The following is a 21,477-nucleotide window of genomic DNA, read 5'->3' as shown; positions in this document are numbered from 1 at the left end:
TTCGTTAGTCTAGCTAAGAGTTTTTCAATTTGGTTGATCTTTTTTAAACCAATTCTTGGTTTTGTTTATTTTTTTTTCCATTCTTTTTCTATTCTCCCCTTCATTTGTCTCTGCTCTAATCTTTATTATTTCCTTCCTTCTGCCAACTTTTGGTTTTCTTTTTTTTCTAGTTCCTTGAAGTATAAAGTTAGGAGGCTGATGTGAGATCTATCTTCTTTTTATGAAAACTTTGATCACTATAGACTTCCCTCTTAGTACCCCTTTAACTGCCTCCTGTAAGTTTTGGTATGTTGTACTTTCATATGTCTCCAGATATTTTTAAAATTTCTTTGTGATTTCCTCTTTGACCATTGATTGTTCAAGAGTGAGTTGTTTAAAGATTCACTTTTTATTGTAGCAAATACAGGCATTCCTCATTTTATTGTGTCTGTCTTTATTGTGCTTTACCACATTTTTTTACAAATTGGAGGCGGTGGAAAGCCTGTGTTGAGTAAATCTATCAGCATCGTCTTTCCAACATGTACCCACTTCATGTCACATTTTAGTAATTCTCACAACATTACAAACTTTTTTGTTATCATTATGTCTGGAATGGTGATCAGTGATCTTTGGTGTTAATACTATAATTGTTTTGGGGCACCCAAAACAGCACCCAGAGAAGGTGGCCAACTTGATCCGTAAATGCAGTTTGTGTCCTGACTGCTCTGCCCATTGTTTCCCTATCTCTCCCTCTCCATCGGCCTCCCTTTTCCGTGAGACACAACAGTATTGAAATAAGGCCATTTAGTAACCCCATAATGGCCTGTAAGTGTTCAAGTGAAGGAAGAGTCATACTTTTCTCACTTTAAATCAAAAGCTAGACATGATTCAGCTTAATGAGGAAGGCATGCCAAAAGCCAGGATAGACCATCATGTGGTTTAGATGTTTGTCTCCCCACATTTCAAGTTGAAATGTGATCCCCAGTGTTGGAGATGGGCTTGGGAGGAGGTGTTTGGGGCATCAGCGTAGATCCCTCATGAACGTCTTGGTGCTGTCCTCACAATGAGTGAGTTCTTGCTGTGAGTTCACTCAAGGTCTGGTTGTTTAAAAGAGCATGGCACCTCCTCCCCACTTGCTCCCTCTCTTGCCAAATGACATGCCTGCCCCGTCTTGTCTTCTGCCATGATTTAAAACTCCCTGAGACCGCACCAGAAGCTGAGCAGATGCCGGTGCCATGCTTCCTGGACAGCCTGCGGAACTGTGAGGCCATTAAACCTCTTTTCTTTATAAATTACCCAGCCTCAGGCATTCCTTTATAGCTGCACTAACTGGACTCATGCAGGCCTGTTGTGCCAAACAGTTAGCCAAGTTGTAGATGCCAAGAAAAAGTTCTTGAAGGAAATTCGAAGTGTTACTCCAGTGAACACGCGGAAAAAAAAAAAAAAAGGTGACATCCTTATTCCTGACAGGGAGAAAGTTTGAGTGGTCAGAATCAAAGATCATACCAGGCACAACATTCCCTTAAGCCAAAGCCTAATACAGAGCAAGGCCCGAACTCTCTTCAATTTTACGAAATCTGAGAGAGGTGAGGAAGCTGTAGAAGAAAAGACTGAAGCCAGCAGAGGTTGGCTCATGAGATGAAGGAAAGATGCCCTCTCCATAACATAAAAGTGCAAGGCAAAGCAGCAAGTGCTATTGTAGAAGCTGCTACAGGTTATGCAGAAGACCTAGCTGGTTAAGATAACTGATGAAAGCAGCTACACTACACAACACATTTTAGGCCGGGCGCGGTGGCTCACGCCTGTAATCCCAGCACTTTTGGAGGCTGAGGCGGGCAGATCACGAGGTCAAGAGATCGAGACCATACTGGCCAACATGGTGAAACCCGTCTCTACTAAAAATACAAAAAATTAGCTGGCGTGGTGGCGGGCAGCTGTAATCCCAGCTCCTTGGGAGGCTGAGGCAGGAGAATTGCTTGAACCCAGGAGGCGGAGGTTGCAGTGAGCTGAGATCGCACCACTGCACTCCAGCCTGGGCAAAAAGAGCGAAGCTCTGTCTCAAAAAAAAAAGAAAAAAAAAAAGCAACAACAACAACACATTTTCAGTGTAGACAAAAGGCCTTATATTGGAGGAAGATGCCATGTAGGACTTTTATATGAGAAGTCAATACCTGGCTTCAAAGCTTCAGAGGAGAGACAGACTGTTGTTAGAGCCCGATGTGGCTGGTGACTTTAAATTGGAGTCAGTGCTCATTTATCTTTCCAAAAATCCTAGGGCCCTTAAGAGTGATGCTAAATCTCTTCTGCCCGTGCTCTGTAAATGGAAGAAAACCTAGATGACAGCACATCTGTTACAGCAATATGATGTACTGAATATTTTGAGCCCATTGTTGAGGCCTACTGCTCAGAAGAAAAAGCTTCCTTTCCAAATATTACCATTCATTTACAGTGTACCTAGTCACCCAGGAGCTCCGATGGAGCGGTACAAGGAAATTAATGTTTTTATGCCAACTCACACAACATGCATTCTGCAGCCCTTGGATCAAGGAGTAATTTCAACTGTCAAGTTTTATTATTTAGGAAATACTTTTTTTTTTTTTTTGAGACAGAGTCTTGCTCTGTCTCCCAGGCTGGAGTGCAGTGGTGTGATCCTGGCTCACTGCAACCTCTGCCTCTGGGTTCAAGTGATTCTCCTACCTCAGCCTCCCGAGTAGCTGGGATTACAGGTGCACACCACCATATCCAGTTAATTTTTTTGTATTTTTAGTAGAGACAGGGTTTTGCCATGTTGGCCAGGATGATCTCGATCTCTTGACCTCATGATCCACCCTCCTCGGCCTCCCAAAGTGCTGGGATTACAGACGTGAGCCCCCACACCTGGCAAGGCTATTGCTGCCATTGATAGTGATTGCTCTAATAGATCTGGGCAATGTCAATTGAAAACCTTCTAGAAAGGATTCAACATTCTAAATGCCTTTAAGAACATTTGTGGGACCAGGCACAGTGGCTTATACCTGTAATCCCAGCACTTTGGGAATTTGAGGCAGGAGGATTGCTTGAGTCCGGGAGTTTGAGACTGCAGTGAGCCATGTTTGTGCTACTGCACTCCAACCTGGGCAACGGAGTGAGACCCTGTCTCAAAAGAAAAAAAAAAAAAAAAGAACATTTGTGATTCATGGGAGGAGGCCAAAATCTCAACATGAACACAAGATGAATGGGAAGAAAATGATTTCAGCCCTCATGGATGACTCTGAGGCAGTTCAAGACTTCACTGGAGAAAGCCACTGCAAATATGCTGGAAATAGCAAGAGAACTAGAATTCGAAGTGCAGCCTGAGGATAGGACTGAGTTGCTACAATCTCCTGATAAAACTTTAATGGGTGAGGAATTACTGCCAAAATAGTAGTTTCTTGAGATGGGATCTACTCCGAGAGAAGATGCTGTGAACCCTGTTGAAATGACAATGAAGGGTTTAGAGTAGCACACAAACCCTGATGAAGCAGTGGCAGGGTCGTGTGGCTGGAGCGTGGGGAATGTGGCCTGGGCTGTCTGGATCCAAAGCCTGTGTGCCTTCCATTGTGCTCGGCTGCTTTCTGCACAGATTTCCAGGTCACCCCTGATATCTGCCGAAGGAAAATGCTTGCTATAATGACTGCTTGCAAATCGTCCTTCTTTTATGTCCCATCCTGTCCGTGTACTATTTGTGGGAGCAGGAGCAGCCGTCAGGAGTGAGGGTGACTCTCAGCAGAGATTTCTCAGATTGGAAGTCTGATGTTGATAAGGGGGCACCGGGGCCAAACAGCAAGTAAAGAAACAAGTCCGGGCTATGAACAGAGGCCTGGGTCTTACACCCCTACATTTCAGCCAGATGTGAAAGAGCTCATAGGTGGCGATTACTCTCAGCAATTTTATCTTAGTAAAGAAGGGAGGGAGGAAGGGAGCAAGACAGAAAGGAACGAATGGACACGTGAAAAATTATGATAGTAGCCATCATGTTATTTCTAAGTGTGTACATTTGTGTACTCGCATTTAAATGGTAACCCTCCCAGAAACATTCTAAGGCCTCTGTAGACTTTTCCTTATAATTTACAGAATATCCATTTGATTACTCTAATAAGCTGTGGTCAGCATATAGCTGCCAACTAGGAATACATAGTTTTCTAGACTGAGTGTTCAAGACTCTGGGTTTTGAGTGAAAGCGTAGTGATTCATGTATTTTGGTTCATTTCTGGCTTTTATGGGCTTCAGTGGATGGGAGTTCCCTTCCATTTGGAAGCTGGAAATAAGAACAGTAGCATCTAATTGCTACTCCGCGGTAAAGTTCCTGTAGATCTCTCATTAGGAGAGAATTTTGAAAACAGAAGCAGGCTGGGCATTCTGAATATTAGGATTAAAATAACTTCCAAGTCATTTCAAATCTGTTTACAATCAGGTAGGAATTTTTCTGTAATCAGAGTTCCAAATTAAATGAGTCGGGGCATCTGTGGTGTGTGGATGGGTATATGTTTGTTTTCTTTTCTCTGGGGGTTTTTCAGCCTGGTGCTTAGGAACAAAATCCCCTTTGGAAATAGTCCAGTGCCCAGCGGTTGTGCTTTGTGTTGCCAATTAAGACTTCGATTGAGGGCTTGATTTGGAATCCTTGGGAAAAGCTTTGTTTCCATTAGGCAAAGGAAAAAAGGCAGAAAATCCAGAGAAGACATTGTAGGTCATACCTTGCTCAGTGGGGATGCGGAGGCTGACAATGGAGTAACATTTCTACTGGCTCAAGAAAGAGACAATCACTGTTCTCTGGGCTCATAAGTAGAGCATGACAATAGGCCAAGCTATGTGAACAGAGATCAAAAGAACAAAACTGGTACAAAAAGCGTTATTTAAAAAATGCTCTGTGACAAATGTGAGATAGAATGGTAAATATCTCTTGCTTCCAAACAAACAGCCAATAGTCCTTTGGAAAAATAGTTCCACTTGTTAGAAGCACAGCATTTGTAATTGCACTGAAGTCAGTGCTGGGGACATAGCATGATTTGAAGAACAGAAAGCCAAAATCTGGCTTCAGTTGATTTTTAAGAATTATTTCTAATGTATTTCTCTGTTATTCAGATGAATTGAAACGTAGGTGATAAATCCATGTTTGAGTCTGTTCTCGGTAGCAAAATAGAGGTGGAAGTATTGTCCTGTTGAACAAAGGAAGACCCGTGGGACGTGTCCCATTATCAGAAGTGATATGGTTCTCCCCACTAGCTTGAGCTGACTTTGTATTGTAGAAAAAAAGACTTGTGTATATAGAATTCTCTAAGATTCTCCAAGACCACTAGCCTTCCTGAAAAATAACTTGGATTTTGCCAAAGATCAGTTTTTAGACAGTGAAAGATATGAGCATTTGTTAATTTAATTATTGAAATGCGTCATCTCAGTCTGTCAGAATTATCTCGTAATTTGAGGGACAAAAGCCAGGTGGGTCCTAGTCCCCTGTGGACCCTCCAGCACTCAGCATAGCGCACAGTGGTTGGTCGATGCCTAGTAAGTGTTTGTTGAGCAGTTCACTGCTTTTATCCAGTGTTAGTCGCCCCAGCTGTCGGGACAAATGAAATCATCAGAAAATCTCTGGTCACACTTAAGAGCTGCCTGTCAGTTTTCTGTTTTGGTTGTAAAAGTTTGGGATACTTTTGCAAAATTTTGGAAAACCAATTTTTGATTCCCAATCACATGATGAAGGAAAACCTAATTGTAGGTTCTTATGCTTAGAATTCCTATTAACCGTAAGAAGAAAGACATCTGTTTTTCTTATGGTCACCAGTCTCTTTGCAGAAATTTTATTATGTCTAAAGTGTTAATTGGCACAAATTGTTGAATGCATACGTAATGTAATGTAAAGAACCATTTATTTTCATAACTTAGAAGGTTGCAGGTTTGGGTGTGCGGGCAGAGAGCAGAAGGGAAAACAAAGTAATGGTGATGTCTAATGCATTTCTACACCAGAAATACTTGCCTTAAGCACTAGAAAATGTACTGCATTATTGCGCAGTCTCTCACAAGCCTGTACTTCTACCACTTTCAAAATAAAGAGCATTATTTTTCACTCGCCGTCCAGAGGGAACATAGCTTCTTTGATATTCCCTGCTGGTTATTTGAGGAGGCTTCCTGCAGTGAGTGTACAGTATTGCTCTCTCTGGCTGCCCTTGTTACCGCAAATGTCTTGTCTTCAAGCTTTATTTTCTGTCCTTCACTTTGAGTCCTAGTAAATCCTCTTTAATTCACAAGAGCCGTTGGTTCTCAAAAGGAAATGTCTTGTTTTTTATTCTACGTCTGGGACAACAGTAAGTTTTTTTTTAAAGTTTAACATTTTAATGCAAATATGGGAATGACAAATATCTTGGAAGAGTTGTGATGGATTATATCCACATCTATATATGCGAACCAAAATGTTTTTCAGTTTTGATGTGTGCGTCCTGCAATTTACTGAAGCTTATCAAAGTATTTTTCCACACTTTTATTAATTGCACTCACGTTTATTCTGCTTTGTTTCTGTGCCTCTTATACGTAGATTAAACAGATCTGTGAGTCTTCTCAATGCTTGCAAACTGAATAGATCGACACCAAGGTGAGGGGAACTTAGATTTACTTTGTCACCATGGCTGTTCCTTCCACTGTTTCCATCTCTGTTTTAACATAGTAGCTCCAAGGTCTTGTCCAGTGCCTACCATTCATCAAGTCGTCAATCATGTAACTATATTAATCATTGACATTTTTTGCTTTTTTAGATGCTCATCTGGTCCTCCAAAACTAGTATACTTTGACATTCATAAATTGCAGGTGGTGTTGATTAGGGGCCTAATAGAGAGAACACAGGGTTGAAGTCACCAGCCCCACCACTTGCTGTAACCCCAGACAAGTTGCTTCACACTCCTGAATTTGGTTCTTCATCTGTAAAATGAGGATAATGATATTGCTGCTGGGATTTGTGAGGTTTTAATTAAATAATACAGTATATGTAAAAGTCCAGAGAACTCCTTAAATGTTAACTGTGGCTGCTGCTGCAGTTTTCATCACTGGCAACCCCATGAACCCTTCCAGCCACCAGGTTGGGGGTTAATTGTTAGAAAATCAGGTATTGTTTGCTGTAGTTGATGAACAGTTGTGGTTTTTCAGCTCTTTAAGGGTGTTTTATACAGTTCTCGAACTTGCTGTGAACTTGCCATGAACTCCCACAAGGACGCCCCAGAGGCCGAGCTCTGGGCTCTTCTTGCGGCTGCAAAATCTCCCAGGGCCCCGGCAGCTGGTCAGGGCAAAGTGTGCTTCAGAGCCTTGTACTAAAGACTGGGCGGAGAATAATCCTGCTAAGTCAAATTTGCTTGGTGTTTGTCGTCAGGGAAACATCTTGAACTTGAAGCACAAAGGCTCCTGTAATTTTTAGACTTTAATCCCAAATTTCAGAAATGTAATGCTCGCTTAAAATCTGTAATTTCCTTGTCCCCAAACTGAGCATTCTCAAAACGCACATTTTGACCTTAAGGCACATCCTGCTGATTGCAGTTGTAAGATTCTGGCACTGTCCACTCAAGGGTTCCCCAGTTACCAAAAAGACTATGTGGAAAGTGTATTCAGATAATCACCCTGAGAGCGAGGTGATTTTTCAAAGCCAACATACCGTGAGGGTTTTGAAAAACCTGCTCGGAGATTACTAACTGAGCCACTGGAAGTTGCAAAGGAAGGAGGACTGCAAGTTGGGCTAAGGAGGGTATAGACAGAGGAGACAGAGAGGGGAAGGTAGGAAGAGAGGAGAGAGTCACTGGCTACCAAGAAGGAGAGCAGCCAGCACCAGGCAGGAACTGCCTAGATGGGAGGTTTGTCATTTCCTTATGAGGAGGGAGGACATTAAGCTTCAGTGCAGGAGCAGAGGTGTTGGCTGTGTTAAGTTCCTCAGTTCCTTCGTGCTCCTTGTTGAGATCTGGTTCCCGTGCACCCTTCACTGAAGCTGTGCCCACTGGAGACGCCTGAGACTCCCCACTTCCCGGGGCTCACCCCCTCCTCTGTGCAGCACCAGCACACGTACCGAGTCCTGCGCTAGCCTCTGCGCACCACTCCTTCTCTCCTGGTGTCGCTGCTACCTCTGACTCCTGCGGTAGCTTCTCAGCCCACGTCTTTAAACATTAGTTTTCCCGGGGCTCTTCCGTCCTTGGTGACCTCCTCCCTCCGTGATTTCCTCTGCATCCGTGGCTCAGCACCCGCCAGATGGACAAGGCCTGTCCTGAGCTGTCTCGGGTGTTGCAGGCTTGTATTCTCACCCACCCACACCTCCAGTTCCAAGTGTCAAGACCAGAACCACCCAAGTCTGTGCCTGTTCCCAGAGCCCTGGCCCCTCGCCTGCCCCTCCCCTCCTTCTTTTTTGCTTACAGAGCAGGTGCTGCCTTAAAGCAGTTTGTGTCTCTTCTGGTGACAGGGTCACTGTGTGATACTTCCATTTATTTCATCCTTTCATTTAATAAGTGTGCACCAAACTTTTGTGTGAGGCTCTGCAAAGCATGCGAAAATGATAAATGAGATAAGATCTCAAGAAATGTGTGGACTAATGATGACGATTATAAAATATATACAGAGATACCTATACTACAGTTATGTGCTCTGTCTTAGTGAGTTTGGGTTGCTGTAACAAAGTCCATAGACTGGGAAGCGTATAAACAGCAGAAATATATGTCTCACCATCCTGGAGGCTGGGAGTCCGAGACCAAGGGGACCAGCGTGGTCGGGTTCTGAGGAGGGCTGTCTTCCAGGTTGCAGGCGGCCATCTTCTCACATGGTGGAAAGGGTAAGAGAGCTCTCTGGGCCTCTTCCATAAGGACACTAATTCCACTCATGAGGGATCCACCCTGCTGACTTCATCACCTCCCAAAGGCCCCACCCCCTAACTCCATCACATTGAGGGTTAGGGTTTCTACACATGAATTTGGGGGACACAAACAGTCCATAGTGTGCTCTGAGAGGGGGACAATCAGCCTCCGCTCCGTGCCTGGGCTCTGGCTTACCCCTCATGCCTGCGAATCCCCTGTGTATTGGAGATCCCCTCTCCTAGAGCAGGCTCTTTCCGTCTGTGTCGTAACAACACATTCAAGCCATTTGATCTTTCCTGGAAATTCGCAGTCTTCAGGAAGCCTTCCCCAGGCTGCCTTCCCAGGCCTCCGAGCACTCTAGTCACTCTTGTCCTACGAACAAAGTTGGCCACTTACATGGACACCACCTCCAAACGAAGGCATCTTGCATAGGGTGGAACATTTCTGTCATTACCTGTGGCATCCTGTTAGCATTTGTCCCACGCGTGCCTTTAGGCCAGATTTCTTCAGCATCAGCACTGTTGACGTCTGGGCCAGGTGATACTTTGTGGAGGGGCCATCCCGGGCTGCGTAGGATTTTTAGCAGCACCCCTGGCCTCCACCCACTACATGCCAGTAGCAGTCCCTCCCCAGCTGTGGCAGCAGAAGGATGTCTCCAGACATGGCCAGATGTCTCCTGGGGGCACCATCCCCCTGGGTTGCACAGCACCATCTAGGCCAAGCTTGTCCAGCCTGCCGGCCCATGGGCCGTATGTGGCTCAGGACGGCTTTGAATGTGGCCCAACATAAATTTGTAAACTTTCTTAATACTCTATTTTTTTGCAAGTTTTTTTTTGTGTTTAATTCATCTGCTGTCGCTAGCATTAGTATATTTTATGTGTGGCCCAAGACAATTCATTCTTCTTCTTCCAATGTGGCCCACAGAAACCAAAAGATTGGACATCCCAGGAGAGTGAAGCCTGCTCAGGGGCAGGATTGCCTCCCTGGAAGGCCCTGGAGTGCTCTCACACGGTACTGTTGAAGTCTTAATGTCTCAGTTTCCTCCATGACTGTGAACTGTACTAGTGGCCTCAGTACAGAGGCAGAGAGCAGAGGTGTTATTCCATGTGACACTCTGAAAAGCTTTTTGATCTCCGTAGCTAGGCCTATCTTTTGAATATCCACGTGGAAGGATGATGTTCTATGTATGTATTTGTGTGCATCGCAATAAAATAAAATCACGATATTAAGGAGTTCACTGTCACTTACATTCCACCCTTAGTAACATCAAGAGGACCAGCTCTTCTGAACGAGTATCTCCTGGGGGTCGAAGAGAAAGCAATGGGGATTCCAAAGGAAACCGGAATCGCACAGGCTCTACCAGCAGCTCTTCTAGTGGCAAAAAGAACAGTGAAAGGTAAGGACGTCTTATCTCTTGGTTCCTGCTGTTCAGATATTTTAGCACCGCTTGTCCCCAGAGAGGAGTCAGAAGATCCCCTCATATTCCATCAAGCTAGGAGCACTCTTGGAGAAGAAGGCCTTCTCCTCAGATATTTGTAGGCACTAATCAAACAGCCATTTGAGGGCAGCTGCCAGGCACAGTTCACACAAACTACTGCGCAGGTAGAAAAACTGTCACTCAGATTCCCAGCACTCTCATGTAGACATAAGTAGTTCCTGAGAATTTCTTAGTACCAAGTACCTGGAACTGGGGAAGCCATTCTGAATTTCTATGTGAGCACCTTCTATTTCTAGTACACTCTCCTGACCTTTTAAAGTTCATTTTAATGGACTGCTTTAAGTTTGTCAGCAGTATTTTCTGAGACAGAGTGGCTGAAAAGTTGTAATTTTATGATTTATCAGAGGCTATGTTTAATATTGATGCTAACACCAGAAATGTGAACCATTTTTCTTAATGGTTTCGTGAAATACATGGACTCCAAATTTTGAATTTGTCTATGAGGTTAGTTTGTAATGGATTATGATAAGTATTGGTGAAACTCATACTAACATTTTATTCCTGAATGCTGCTTTTTGGCATTTTAGCAGCTTGTTTTGTGTCTACATAATACATTTATATCTATATAATGTACTCTGTAAAGAAAATCCAGTTTCTCTATGTATTTTTACCTAACATTGTACTTTGTTCTCACTTTTTAAACACTGTACTTTAATTTTATTCTCTCTGTTTAGTAAAGCTTAGGAAGGAATTTCAGCTTCAGAGGCTAAGCATGTGTTTTTTTCCCCAAATGTTCATGTCAGGAGAAGGCTTAGTCATAAAGCAATCGACTCCAACCCACAGGCTGTAAAAATTCCAAGTTTGTAAATCCATGGTGATTCAGTCCTATAAAGGAAGCTTAAACTCTTTTTCAGTTTTATTCCTAAAAGATGTCTGTTGTAGAAAACATAGAGACACTTCTCATATCTATAGCAGGTCAGGTCCACGGTCAATTAACAATTTAAAAAACCATTAACATGGGTTCTGTCTTCTTCTCATTTAGACTATTAGTACTTCTTATCAGAAGATTATGCTAATGGGGTGATAATACCTTGGAAATGAGGCCAAGTGGTTACAATGGCAACAGAGTGTGAGTTAGTGGGAGGCGCAGCGCAGCCCAAAGCTGCTTTGAATTCAGGGTAAGCTCGGAAGTTGACCTGAAATGTCTAGATCTTGGCAGTTCTTAGAGACTTGGCTCCTCCTCTGCACATCTGATTTTTATTAAGAATTTCCAAAAAGAATCTGCATTGTGTAAACTCCAGATCCGTTTTATCTTTAAAATCCTATGGCTTTGGTAAATGTGCTGGGTAAATATTTCCACAGAAGATATTTACAAAGAGATTTTTGAAAAACGCCACAGTAGGAAATTTTGATTTGGAAATGAGGGACTGGGAAAATTTACTAATCATGTTCCCAAACTAATTCAGGCAACTAAACATGTCCATTTAAAAAGAAATTCTGTGTCTCGTTAGAACCCAGGTGTGGTTGAGGCGAGCAGAGCGCAGAACTGGCCGAGTTTCGCGCATGGTGCACCGAAGGGCTTTCAGAGACAGTCACTGTCTCCTCTTCGGCAATTGCTGTTCCTGACAGGGACGCATGGGAGTAAGTGCTGTGGTAACTCAGAAAGAAGCAGCTAAGATGCGGTAGAAGTGAAGGTCAAGCTCGTAATTCAGTGGCTGCGTGACCCCTTCCCGCCTTTCTTTCTCTGTATTCCCACGTGTGCAGCCCCATGCTTAGGCTGCTTTGACCCTAGCACCAAAGCAGAGCTAGAGTCTTGCTGAGAAACGCCACTCTCGAGGATGGGACACGGGGAAGGAAAGGAGTAGGGAGGTGGGCCCCCACGTAATTTCTGTTTTTAAACATGACTGCATTCAGTGGACTCAAGATGGCATGCCTCTTCCCCATCGTTCACTCGATGTGTCCATTGTTCCTGCAGGCTGTCCTGTGATTTAAAAGATTGCCCTTGTTGGATTCGTGTAGGCAGCAAGACATGGTGGAAAGGGCAGAGGCTCTGCAGTAAAAGAAAGGTCTGGGTGTGTATCCAGTTCTGCCTTAACGTCTCCAAGCTCAATTTTTTCCTCTGCAAATTAGAGATTTTATACCTAATTCCCTTGAATCTTATAAATGAGCTAACTTGTAGGAAAATACCCAGCATAGAGCTTGGCACTCAGTAAATGGTCATCATCGCTGTGATGGTTGTTATAAAGACAGGCTTGTGTGGAGCAGAGGAAAGTAATCGGTGAGATTTTCTACAATCCCTCCCTTTTTATTTTCCTCATTTGTGAGATGAAAGTGTTAGATTTTGTCACAATCCGCGTTGCACTTGTGTCTAACATAGTTGGGGGAGATAAAGTATTGTAAATCTTCGTGATGCTTACAGTTCTTAAATAAGGCGTCGGGCGGGAGCTGGTCTGTGGGCTGCGTGCGATCCCAGCCTGCCCGCTGTTCCGGAGCCCCCTTCTCTTCCACTCAGGAAGGCTCGTTAGGGTGCACGTGAGTGAGAGTGCTGACGTCATAGGGATGGCTTCCACCCTGTGCTGCTTTGTAGAAGAAGCAAATCATTCACACAGGCAGTGCTTTAACTTGCAGCCGTGACAGATTATTAGCCATAAAGCTCACAGTTTCTCACACGCCATGTGCAAAGCTGTCGTTAGCACATATGGCACTTAGGCGCAAATGAGAAAAAGGCTCCCTTTACTTCAGAAAAATGGTTCCATCTCAGCACATATATTTCTCAATAATAATAATTACAGTAGATAGAAAGCCATTCTGTATAAATTATACAAATCTTACTATTGAACACAAATAATAGTGTTTGTGAAGTCCTAAACATTAACCTTTTCCGAGATACTTTATTTTAAAGTAATTACACGTTTTGCTTTCATAAAACTATATTCTTTTTCTTTTTCTTTTGTTTGAGATAGAGTCTTACTCTGTCTCCAGGCTGGAGTGCAGCGGCACAATCTTGGGTCACTGCAACCTCTGCCTCTTGGGTTCATGCAATTCTCATGCCTCAGCCTCCTTAGTAGCTGGGACTACAGGTGTGTGCCACCACGCCCAGCTAAGTTTTGTATTTTTAGTAGAGACGGAGTTTCACCATGTTGGCCAGGATGGTCTCGAGCCCTTGACCTCGTGATCCACCCTCCTCGGCCTCCCGAAGTGCCGGGATTACAGGTGTGAGGCACGCGCCCAGCCAAAACTGTATTGTTTATGATGGTTTCAGTCTTCTTGCTCCCATGTTTCATTTTCTTTACAAACGGTCACTAGATTGGAGTCTTTCTTGTGATAAGGAAGACCTTTATCTTAGAATGTTTAACTTTTTCAAATACTTTGTAACAAGCCACAAAATTTAACAGCATTTAATCTTTGCATCAACAAAACCTCTATTATAAACAAAAGCAATATATGATAATATTTTACTTTATGTACTATTGATGATAAATGAGTATTAATTACATAGTGATTCATGTCATCATGAAATACGACATTCAAATAGGGAATTGGCAATAACATTGTGATGGAAGGCTTGTAAAATGTAGCCAGTAAACTAATCTGATAGAGATATTTTTCAATTAAAAAAGTATTTTATCCCCAATAGAAAATTGGCTGCTTATTTAGAAGCACAGTTCATGTTAGATGTTGCTAGATTGATAAAGCGTTTCAATTATCAAACTGGTTCCCCTTTTGTTAAGTCTTAGGGGAATGAGCTATGTCAACTTTATAAGCAAGACGCTGTTTCAGCTTTACTGAGAAGTTGTTGAAATGAGTTGATTTTGTTAGAGTAAGGATGTTTCAGTCATGTGTTAGAAACTTTGCTGTCACATACATATAAATCAGGGGTGTCCCTGGACTTTCGGCTTCCCCAGATTAAAAGAATTGTCTTGGGCCACACATAAAATACACAAACACTATTGATAGCTGATGAGCCAAAAAAAAAAAATTTGCCAAAAACATCTCATGTTTTAAGAAAGTTTACAAATGTGTGTTGGGCCACATTCAAAGTCATCCTGGGCCGCATGTGGCCTGTGGGCTGTGGGTTGGACAAGTGTGATATAAACTGCCCATCTTTGGAGTCAACAAACATTAAAAAAAACACCTCAACATAGTGAAGACGTTGACATGTTAGGTGTGGTGCCCTTTTGTATTGTGCCCCCTCAACCCCAGGATCAGACAGCCCCATATCACAGCTGTCAAGTCGAGAACCCCTGGGCTGGACACCTTGAGTGCCTGTCCTCTCTAAAGCTCTAGCATTTGGTAAAATTGTCTTCTGACTATTTCACCTCAGGGTTCTTCAGGGCGCAAAGTTGTTTTTCCTTTACGATGGCATCACTGCTGCTCACTGCTGCTCACTGCTGCCGTCAGCTCAACATTACTCCTTGGCTGGGGCTCCGGGCCCTTCATCCGCCAGCTCCTCATTCCTTCTTGTGCCCTGACACCCATGCCTCTCCAACACATTGCTCACTTTTCCCCAGCAAGATTTTTTCCTTTTTTGAGGGCATGTATTTATTATACAAGTAACTTGTTTTAGAAAATCTAGGCCGGGTGTGGTGGCCTACTCCTATAATCCTAGCACTTTGGGAGGCTGAGGCAGGTGGAGCACTTGAGCCCGGGAGTTCAAGACCAGCCTAGACAGCATGGCAAGACCCCATCTCTACAAAAAAATACAGAAATTAGCTGGGCTTGGTGGCGCATACCTGTAGTCCCACCTGTTTGAGAGGCTGAGATGGGAGGATTGCTCAAGCCTGGGAGGTTGAGACTACAGTGAGCCGTGATCGTACCACTGTACTCCAGACTGGGCAATGGGAGTGAGACCCTTTCTCAAAAAAAAAAAACTAGATGCACAAGAAGGAAGAAATGAAAATCACCTGCAGTCTCACCACGCAGCGAACTCACAGCCAACAGTCATTACATTTCCACGTGGACTTTTATTTGCAGGGTGCTCTATGAGTGTAGTGTGTAATTTTGACATAAATGCCATTCTTGTGCCTATTTTGTGATCCCTTCTTCATTTGCTGTATGAGCATGTCTTTGTGTGAATAAATACACTCTTGCAGTGTTATTTTAGACGTGGTTCATCGTGTTTCCAGCCCGAAGTACTTTAGTTGGACATGTAAGTACCGAACAAGTTTCACTAATCCACTCAGACCAGGCCGCCATCTACAACAATGCCCAGCACACAGTAGGTGCTCCACAAGCATTTATCGAATGAATCTTGTTGCCCTGATCACTATAACAAAAGAAGGTTAAAATGATGGGCCTTTATTGCCACAACCAAGTGTTAATCCCAACTCTGCCACTTTGCTTTGTCATTGTGAACAAGTGACTTAATCTCTTTGGGGTTTTCCTCAGTAGCAGTAAAAGTGGTACCTGCCTCACAGGGTGCCTAAGATCTTATGCATAGGAGCCTCAGTGCAGAGGTGGTCTGCGGTCAGCCCGTCACAGTGGCAGCTGTGAGTGCCACGTCTGCATCCCAGACTATTTATTGGAGTTGAGGCCTGCACACTTGTGTCCCTCCCACTCCCCTGCTTGCAGGGCCTTTTTTCTTGGGGATGTCTTGTAATTCCCCAGCTCTTGTTTCTGCCTTTATCCCAGCCTGAAAAGTGAGGAATCAGAAATTCTGAAAATTGTTCTCACCTTGCTCTTTCAGTTCCACTGCTGTCTGGACTTCTGGATCACCTGCTGTGTACAGAACGTAGTCCAAGGCATGGCGGGGAGTGGGAAGGAGCAGCACAGAAAGACTCATTCTCCTAACAAATGTCAGTGGCACAATGCCTGCAGGGCCACTTTGCTTAATTCACAAAGGACTCACAAATGGGAGAACAAGATAATCCATGGAATAGAAAAATGGTGAAGGGTCTGCACAGGCGCTCACTGAGAAGGAAATACCAGTGGCCCTTAACGCATGAATAGGCGATCAAGCCCAGACCTAATTAAAGAAATGCCGACCTAAGAAAGAAGATAGCATATTTAGAAAATTCTTTTTACTTTATCGTAAAATAAAGCACAGATGTAGAAAACCACACAAGCAAATTCGTAGCTTAATGAATTGTTCTGAGGCAAACACCTTCTAGCACTTAGGAGGGGGAGGGGTTTTTCCCTCTCCCAAGTGACAGGCGGATGTATCTGGAACTGGGGGTGGGAGTAGGGAAGGTGACTGTGTTTGATGAACTCCAGCTCATCCTTCGAGACCCAACTCAGGATCCTCTTTTTTCTGGGAGCCTCCCCCGGCCCTCTATTCTGAGAGCAATGCTTTTCAGATGGTGTTGTAACTGCCTGTTAACTTTATCTGTGACTCTGTAGCTCTCCTCCCTCCACCACACTGCACACACCCCTTGCCCTCCCTTAGGCTCTGGGGGCCCAGGCAGTGCCATTCTCTAGACTTTGCACAGTGCCTGGCGAACATGAATGCTCAATAACTTTGTTGAATGGATGGAAGGATATTGTATATGGCCAGGCATCGCTTAATGACAGGCACGTTCTGAGAAATGCATCGTTAGGTGTTTCCTCGTTGTGTGAACATCGTAGAATGTGTGTTTACAGAAAACTTCATGGTCCATCCTGATGGTCTAGCCCTGCTGCTCCTGGGCTACAGACCTGTACAGCACGTGACTGTAGGGAATACTACAGGCAGTGGTAACACAGTGTTAAATATTGGTGTATCTAAACATAGAAAAGATACTGTAAAAATACAGTATTATAATTTTGTGGGACCACGGACATCTCTGTGGTCCCTCATTGACAGTAACACCCCTGTGTCTGGCCCATGACTGCATTTCACTTCAAAGCCACAGCTATTCAAGAACTATGTAAACAGCACCACCTATGGGTAGACAATTTTAACACTACATTTTACACTGGAAGATAAGAGACTTAAGCATCTTTTTACTGAAAAAAATGTTTCACTCTTCAAGCCATGGGGTCATTTATGTTTTAATAAATTTCAAAATAATAAGTGCTAATATTCTTTATATTGTTTTAGTTTTGAGACTGGTAGGTGAGGAGTCTGGAAATACAAAGATTTTTGCAGTGAAAAGAGAAGGAAGAGGGAAGCCATATTAATTAATAACACATGTTGGACGCATTGTAACACATCTTATTTAATCGTGCCAATAACCTGTTCCTCACAGTGGTTTTATTCCCATTTTTAGTTTAAGGATATTAAGCTGGTAGAGGCGAAGCCCCTCACCCAAGCCCTAGAGCACAGATCCAGCTGGCCTCAAAATGTGTTCTCCTTCCACCATGTTAAGCTGGAAGTATTGGTTGGAAATGTCTATGAAGCAGTCGCTTTTGTCGCCAGTAAAGTCTCCAGCAACTTTTAAACATTTTGAATAGATGGTTCTTAAATGACCCTATTTCTAATAAAAAGCTGCTTAAGGACAATTTTTATAGAGTCATTATTTCCATGGTAGAGTATTCTGGCTTCCAGCAGGAACTTTATTTCATCACGTGAAGTCGTTTTTAAAAACAATCGTGTGGCCGAGCCCAGTGTCTCACACCTGGAATCCCAGCACTTTGGGAGGCCAAGGCAGGCAGATCATTTGAGCCCGGGAGTTTGACACCAGCCTGGACAACATAGTGGAACCCTGTCTCAACAAAAAAAAATCTAAACATTAGAAACATTAGCCAGGTTTGGTGGCATATGCCTGTAGTCCCAGATACTTGGGAGGCTGAGGTGAGAGGATGGCTTGAGCCCAGGAGGCAGAGGTTGCAGTGAGCCGAGATCACACCACTGCACTCCAGCCTGTGTGACAGAGCCAGACCCTGTCTCAAAAAATAAAAAGAAGTCATGTTATTCCAAGAGCCAAACTTGTTCTGGATGAATAAATTTTAGAGAAATCGCATGTTTGACTTCGGAATGGATTCTTTCTCTATCAAGTCTTATTAATCATTTTCAAAAGCAAGTATCTCTGCTCAAACAGCATGTGGCTCCTATTAGTTCCACTCTGATCATATTTGCCCAGGACTTTCACACATGTCACCACGTGTCAAAAGACCTGCAGGATCTGGCCTCAGAGCCCTCTTTCAGGAACATGGGGTTAAGTTAGTTAATGTAGATGAAAGAGCTAAGAGCAGTTGCCCACAGAGGAGAGGCACATCTGTTGAGTTGCAGCCTGGACACGTTGTCCACTGGACTCTCCTTGTAAATACCAGTCTACGGTGCAGCAAACAGGAGCTTTATCAGATAAGTAAAAACCAACCACTCAGACCATCCTTGTGCCCCAAGTCCATAGTGAGCACATTCAGGGATTTGAATTTTGACATACGTGTTCACAGCTATCTCTGCGGTGTTGACTGCACTGGTGTCTTGGTGTGAGCCTCCCAGCTCAGGGCAGGAATTTTTCCTTGGGGCAGATGTCTAGTGTTCTCCTGCCATCTCCCCATACAGCTGCTGGTCTGGTGAAGATTCAAGTGTACCTCATCCTCCGTGAGCCCTCATGACTGCTTATATCTTACATCAGCTCTTGAACCATGCAGCTCAAGGGAGCATACAGCCAAGCTCTTTCAACAAATCTCCTTATAAGCAGTAAGAACTGCACTGGAGTTCGTCTCGGAGACATTGGCCACAACTTAACACCAGAATAGCCAAGCGCTGAGAGTTTGTTCACCAGAGGAGAAATCCTTTCTCTCCTCCGGGCTTAGTTCTGTCATTGGCTTCAGAGGCAGGTGCAGGACATCTTGATTGACTCCACACTGGGCAAGGGATGAATGAAGCCTCATTCTGCAGCTGGTGCTCCTTCACCCTTCCTAGGACAGGCCTGGGCATTCTCCCCACCGACACACACCCCCCACCATGGAGCCACAGCCCAGCTGTTGAGGGGATGTTAAGTCACCCACTTAATTTTTTCCATCGAGCTCACATCAAGAAATGGGGAATCAGAGATGAATTACATAATACCTTGAGAAGCGATCATCTCCCACTCCAAGTGAATTCACCGCCCAAGCGGGTTTCAAATAGTGCTGGGTCTGAAGGACGCACTCTCAATTCGAGTGGCTGTGCATTCTAGAAAATGCACTTTCTGCACATGACTCCCGTCAACAGACTTTGTGGAGAGGCCACAGTGGCTTTAATGTTCTCTTCTGGTTATCACTGCACATCTGTGGGTTTGCCTTTCTATCAGTTGTTCAGAAGATTCATCATCGTTTTATGGGTTTATATTCTGAGATTTGCATGCATGAGTGAAATTACCTCCTCCCAGGCTTGCCTTTTAGGACAGGTAGTGGTGCATTGGCAGGAGTAATGGGTTCTAAAGCAAATATGCTGGGTTTTTCCAACAAAAACTCAACTTTCTAAAATAATAAAACATAGCAGTAGTATATTTCTAAATACAGCGTACCACAAAGTGATACATTGTTTAGAGCATGATTTAAAGAAATGTAAGCATTTTAGTACCACCTGATACCTCTCTCAGTGACCTTAGTTGTTAACATTTCTGCTACCTTATCTGTTAATAGAAATCTTTCATTCTTCCTCTTACAGTTCTTCAGTGTCAAAGGTCCATGAGCTTCCCTGTATGGAGAGTTCAGATTCCCCTGCAGATTTTCTCTTTGTAGGAAGAACATAGTTCATAATTGCTTTTTTCTGTCTCTAGGGCAAGTTCTGAATTTCTCATTTCTGTGTTCATAGCTTTTGCATCATTCTACTTTTGTGATCAAAGTCATGATAAAAAAAAATAGTTTTCCTATCTTTTGATTCCATACCTGGCTTCCCTTTGATTATGTTTCTGTAATTAGATTTGCCTCGTAGTCTTTTGTCTTAGCTTTCCTTCTGTTCTCACCTCCTTCTGCCTGTAAATCTAATAATATATGTGAAATTTGGAGTTAAGATTTCTTCTGCTTCTGCTTAGCACACAGAAAATGACAAGAATGTCACTCCCACCCTAAAAATGAGAACAATTCAGGTATCTACAGTATCATAGCTAGTGTAAGCCCACCATGGAGCCGAGGACAGAAAGTGGTATAATGAACTGAATGTTATTGAAAAGTGGCAATCCCCTCTGAGGAGGGACAGGCCCCATGGCTGCTTTTGTCTTTGGCAGAGCGGCGGGAAGAAAAGGGGAGCCCTCGTAGATGGGAGTAGGAAAACACCTGGAGCTGCAGAATTAGGAAAGGCTGAGTGTGGACTGGCAGGAGAGTTCAGAGTCCTCAGGGGCTCTGGCACAGGGGAACCCTCGCCCTGCTCACATGCACTCCGCTTTTCCCTGGACCTCAGTGAGTGTACATGGTGGACTGGAAGCCGGACAGGAGGCTGAGAGAGACCAACTGAGGCAGAGGCACGCCAAGAGGAAAGCCGAGAGACGTTCTCCACACTCAGGGCCTTGAACTAAGGGCCAGGCAGCAGCTGGCCACCCCGGAAGGAAGGATGAGGAAAGCTGAGAGAGAGCCCTTTGAGGGATGGGTGTTTAGTGAGGTCTGGGGACCTGGAGGACAGAGAGAAACTCCATCTGCACACCAAGCCCCAGACCATGTTCCAGGCAGCAGCTGTCTGTGCCCCAGGGAGAGGCAGGATTGCTGAGAGCAGACCCCACCACCACCCACCAGGCACAGATCCTGGGGGCCTGCTGAAGACTGAAGATGGAGAACCAAGAGGAATTCCACAGGAGCTCCAGGCCTCACACCAGGGCAGCCGCTGTCTGCTGTCCAAGGCCCTGGGAATACAGTCATGAACAGAAAGATCCCTGCCCCTGTGGCATTGCCTCCTGGTGGGAGAAACAAAATGAAGGCAGGGGGCAAATAAGTGCTGTAGAGAAAAATAAAGCAGGAGGGGCGGGGGGTGCGGCGAGCAGGGCCTGAGGAGAGTTTCAGTATGGAGCAGGGAATGTGATGGAGCACGTTCAGTATGGAGCACGGCTAAAGCAGTGGCCTGAGAGTGGCTGACTTCAGGGAGGATGGTCCAGGAGGGACCGTGAGCCAGCGCCTGACATGGAGCCTGCTGGACCAGGTTCCCAGAACAGCAGGGATATAGTGAAGGGAGATGAGCTCGGAAGAATACAGGGGTTAAGTGGAGATTGGATAGGGCCTTGTAGGCCAATGTAAGACCCAGGCTTTTAGGTTCAAAGGCTGTGCCATGCCTTTATAGTAGTATTTTCAATGACCACAGTTTAGAGTGTAGGAAGCTAAAACTTAATATAAAACTACTTAAAACACGTTTGAACAAAGTAAACCACTTCTAAAGCATCAGGAAAGTAGTAGGCT

The 21,477-nt window shown here is 44.2% G+C and overlaps 1 protein-coding gene across 9 annotated transcripts in view; it reads left to right on the top strand.

Moving 5' to 3' along the window:
• The window catches only part of EML1 (EMAP like 1), a 209,710-nt gene that overhangs the window by 134,438 nt on the left and 53,795 nt on the right, over positions 1-21,477 (top strand). For 5 of the 9 annotated variants that reach the window (XR_007727182.1, XM_050796678.1, XM_050796679.1 and 2 more), the window contains exons 4-5: positions 6,524-6,580; positions 10,069-10,203. Coding sequence is in view for 8 of the 9 variants with exons in the window: in XM_050796678.1 (XP_050652635.1) it covers positions 6,524-6,580; positions 10,069-10,203 (192 nt within the window). In the remaining variant the exon portion in view is untranslated. The remainder of the gene's footprint in view (positions 1-6,523; positions 6,581-10,068; positions 10,204-21,477) is intronic. The other 4 variants (XM_050796683.1, XM_050796685.1, XM_050796684.1 and 1 more) reach the window with 1 other exon arrangement.

Source organism: Macaca thibetana, chromosome 7 (genome assembly GCF_024542745.1).
Source record: "Macaca thibetana thibetana isolate TM-01 chromosome 7, ASM2454274v1, whole genome shotgun sequence".
Classification (NCBI taxonomy): Eukaryota; Metazoa; Chordata; class Mammalia; order Primates; family Cercopithecidae; genus Macaca; species Macaca thibetana.
This window is presented reverse-complemented; position numbering and strand designations above follow the sequence as displayed.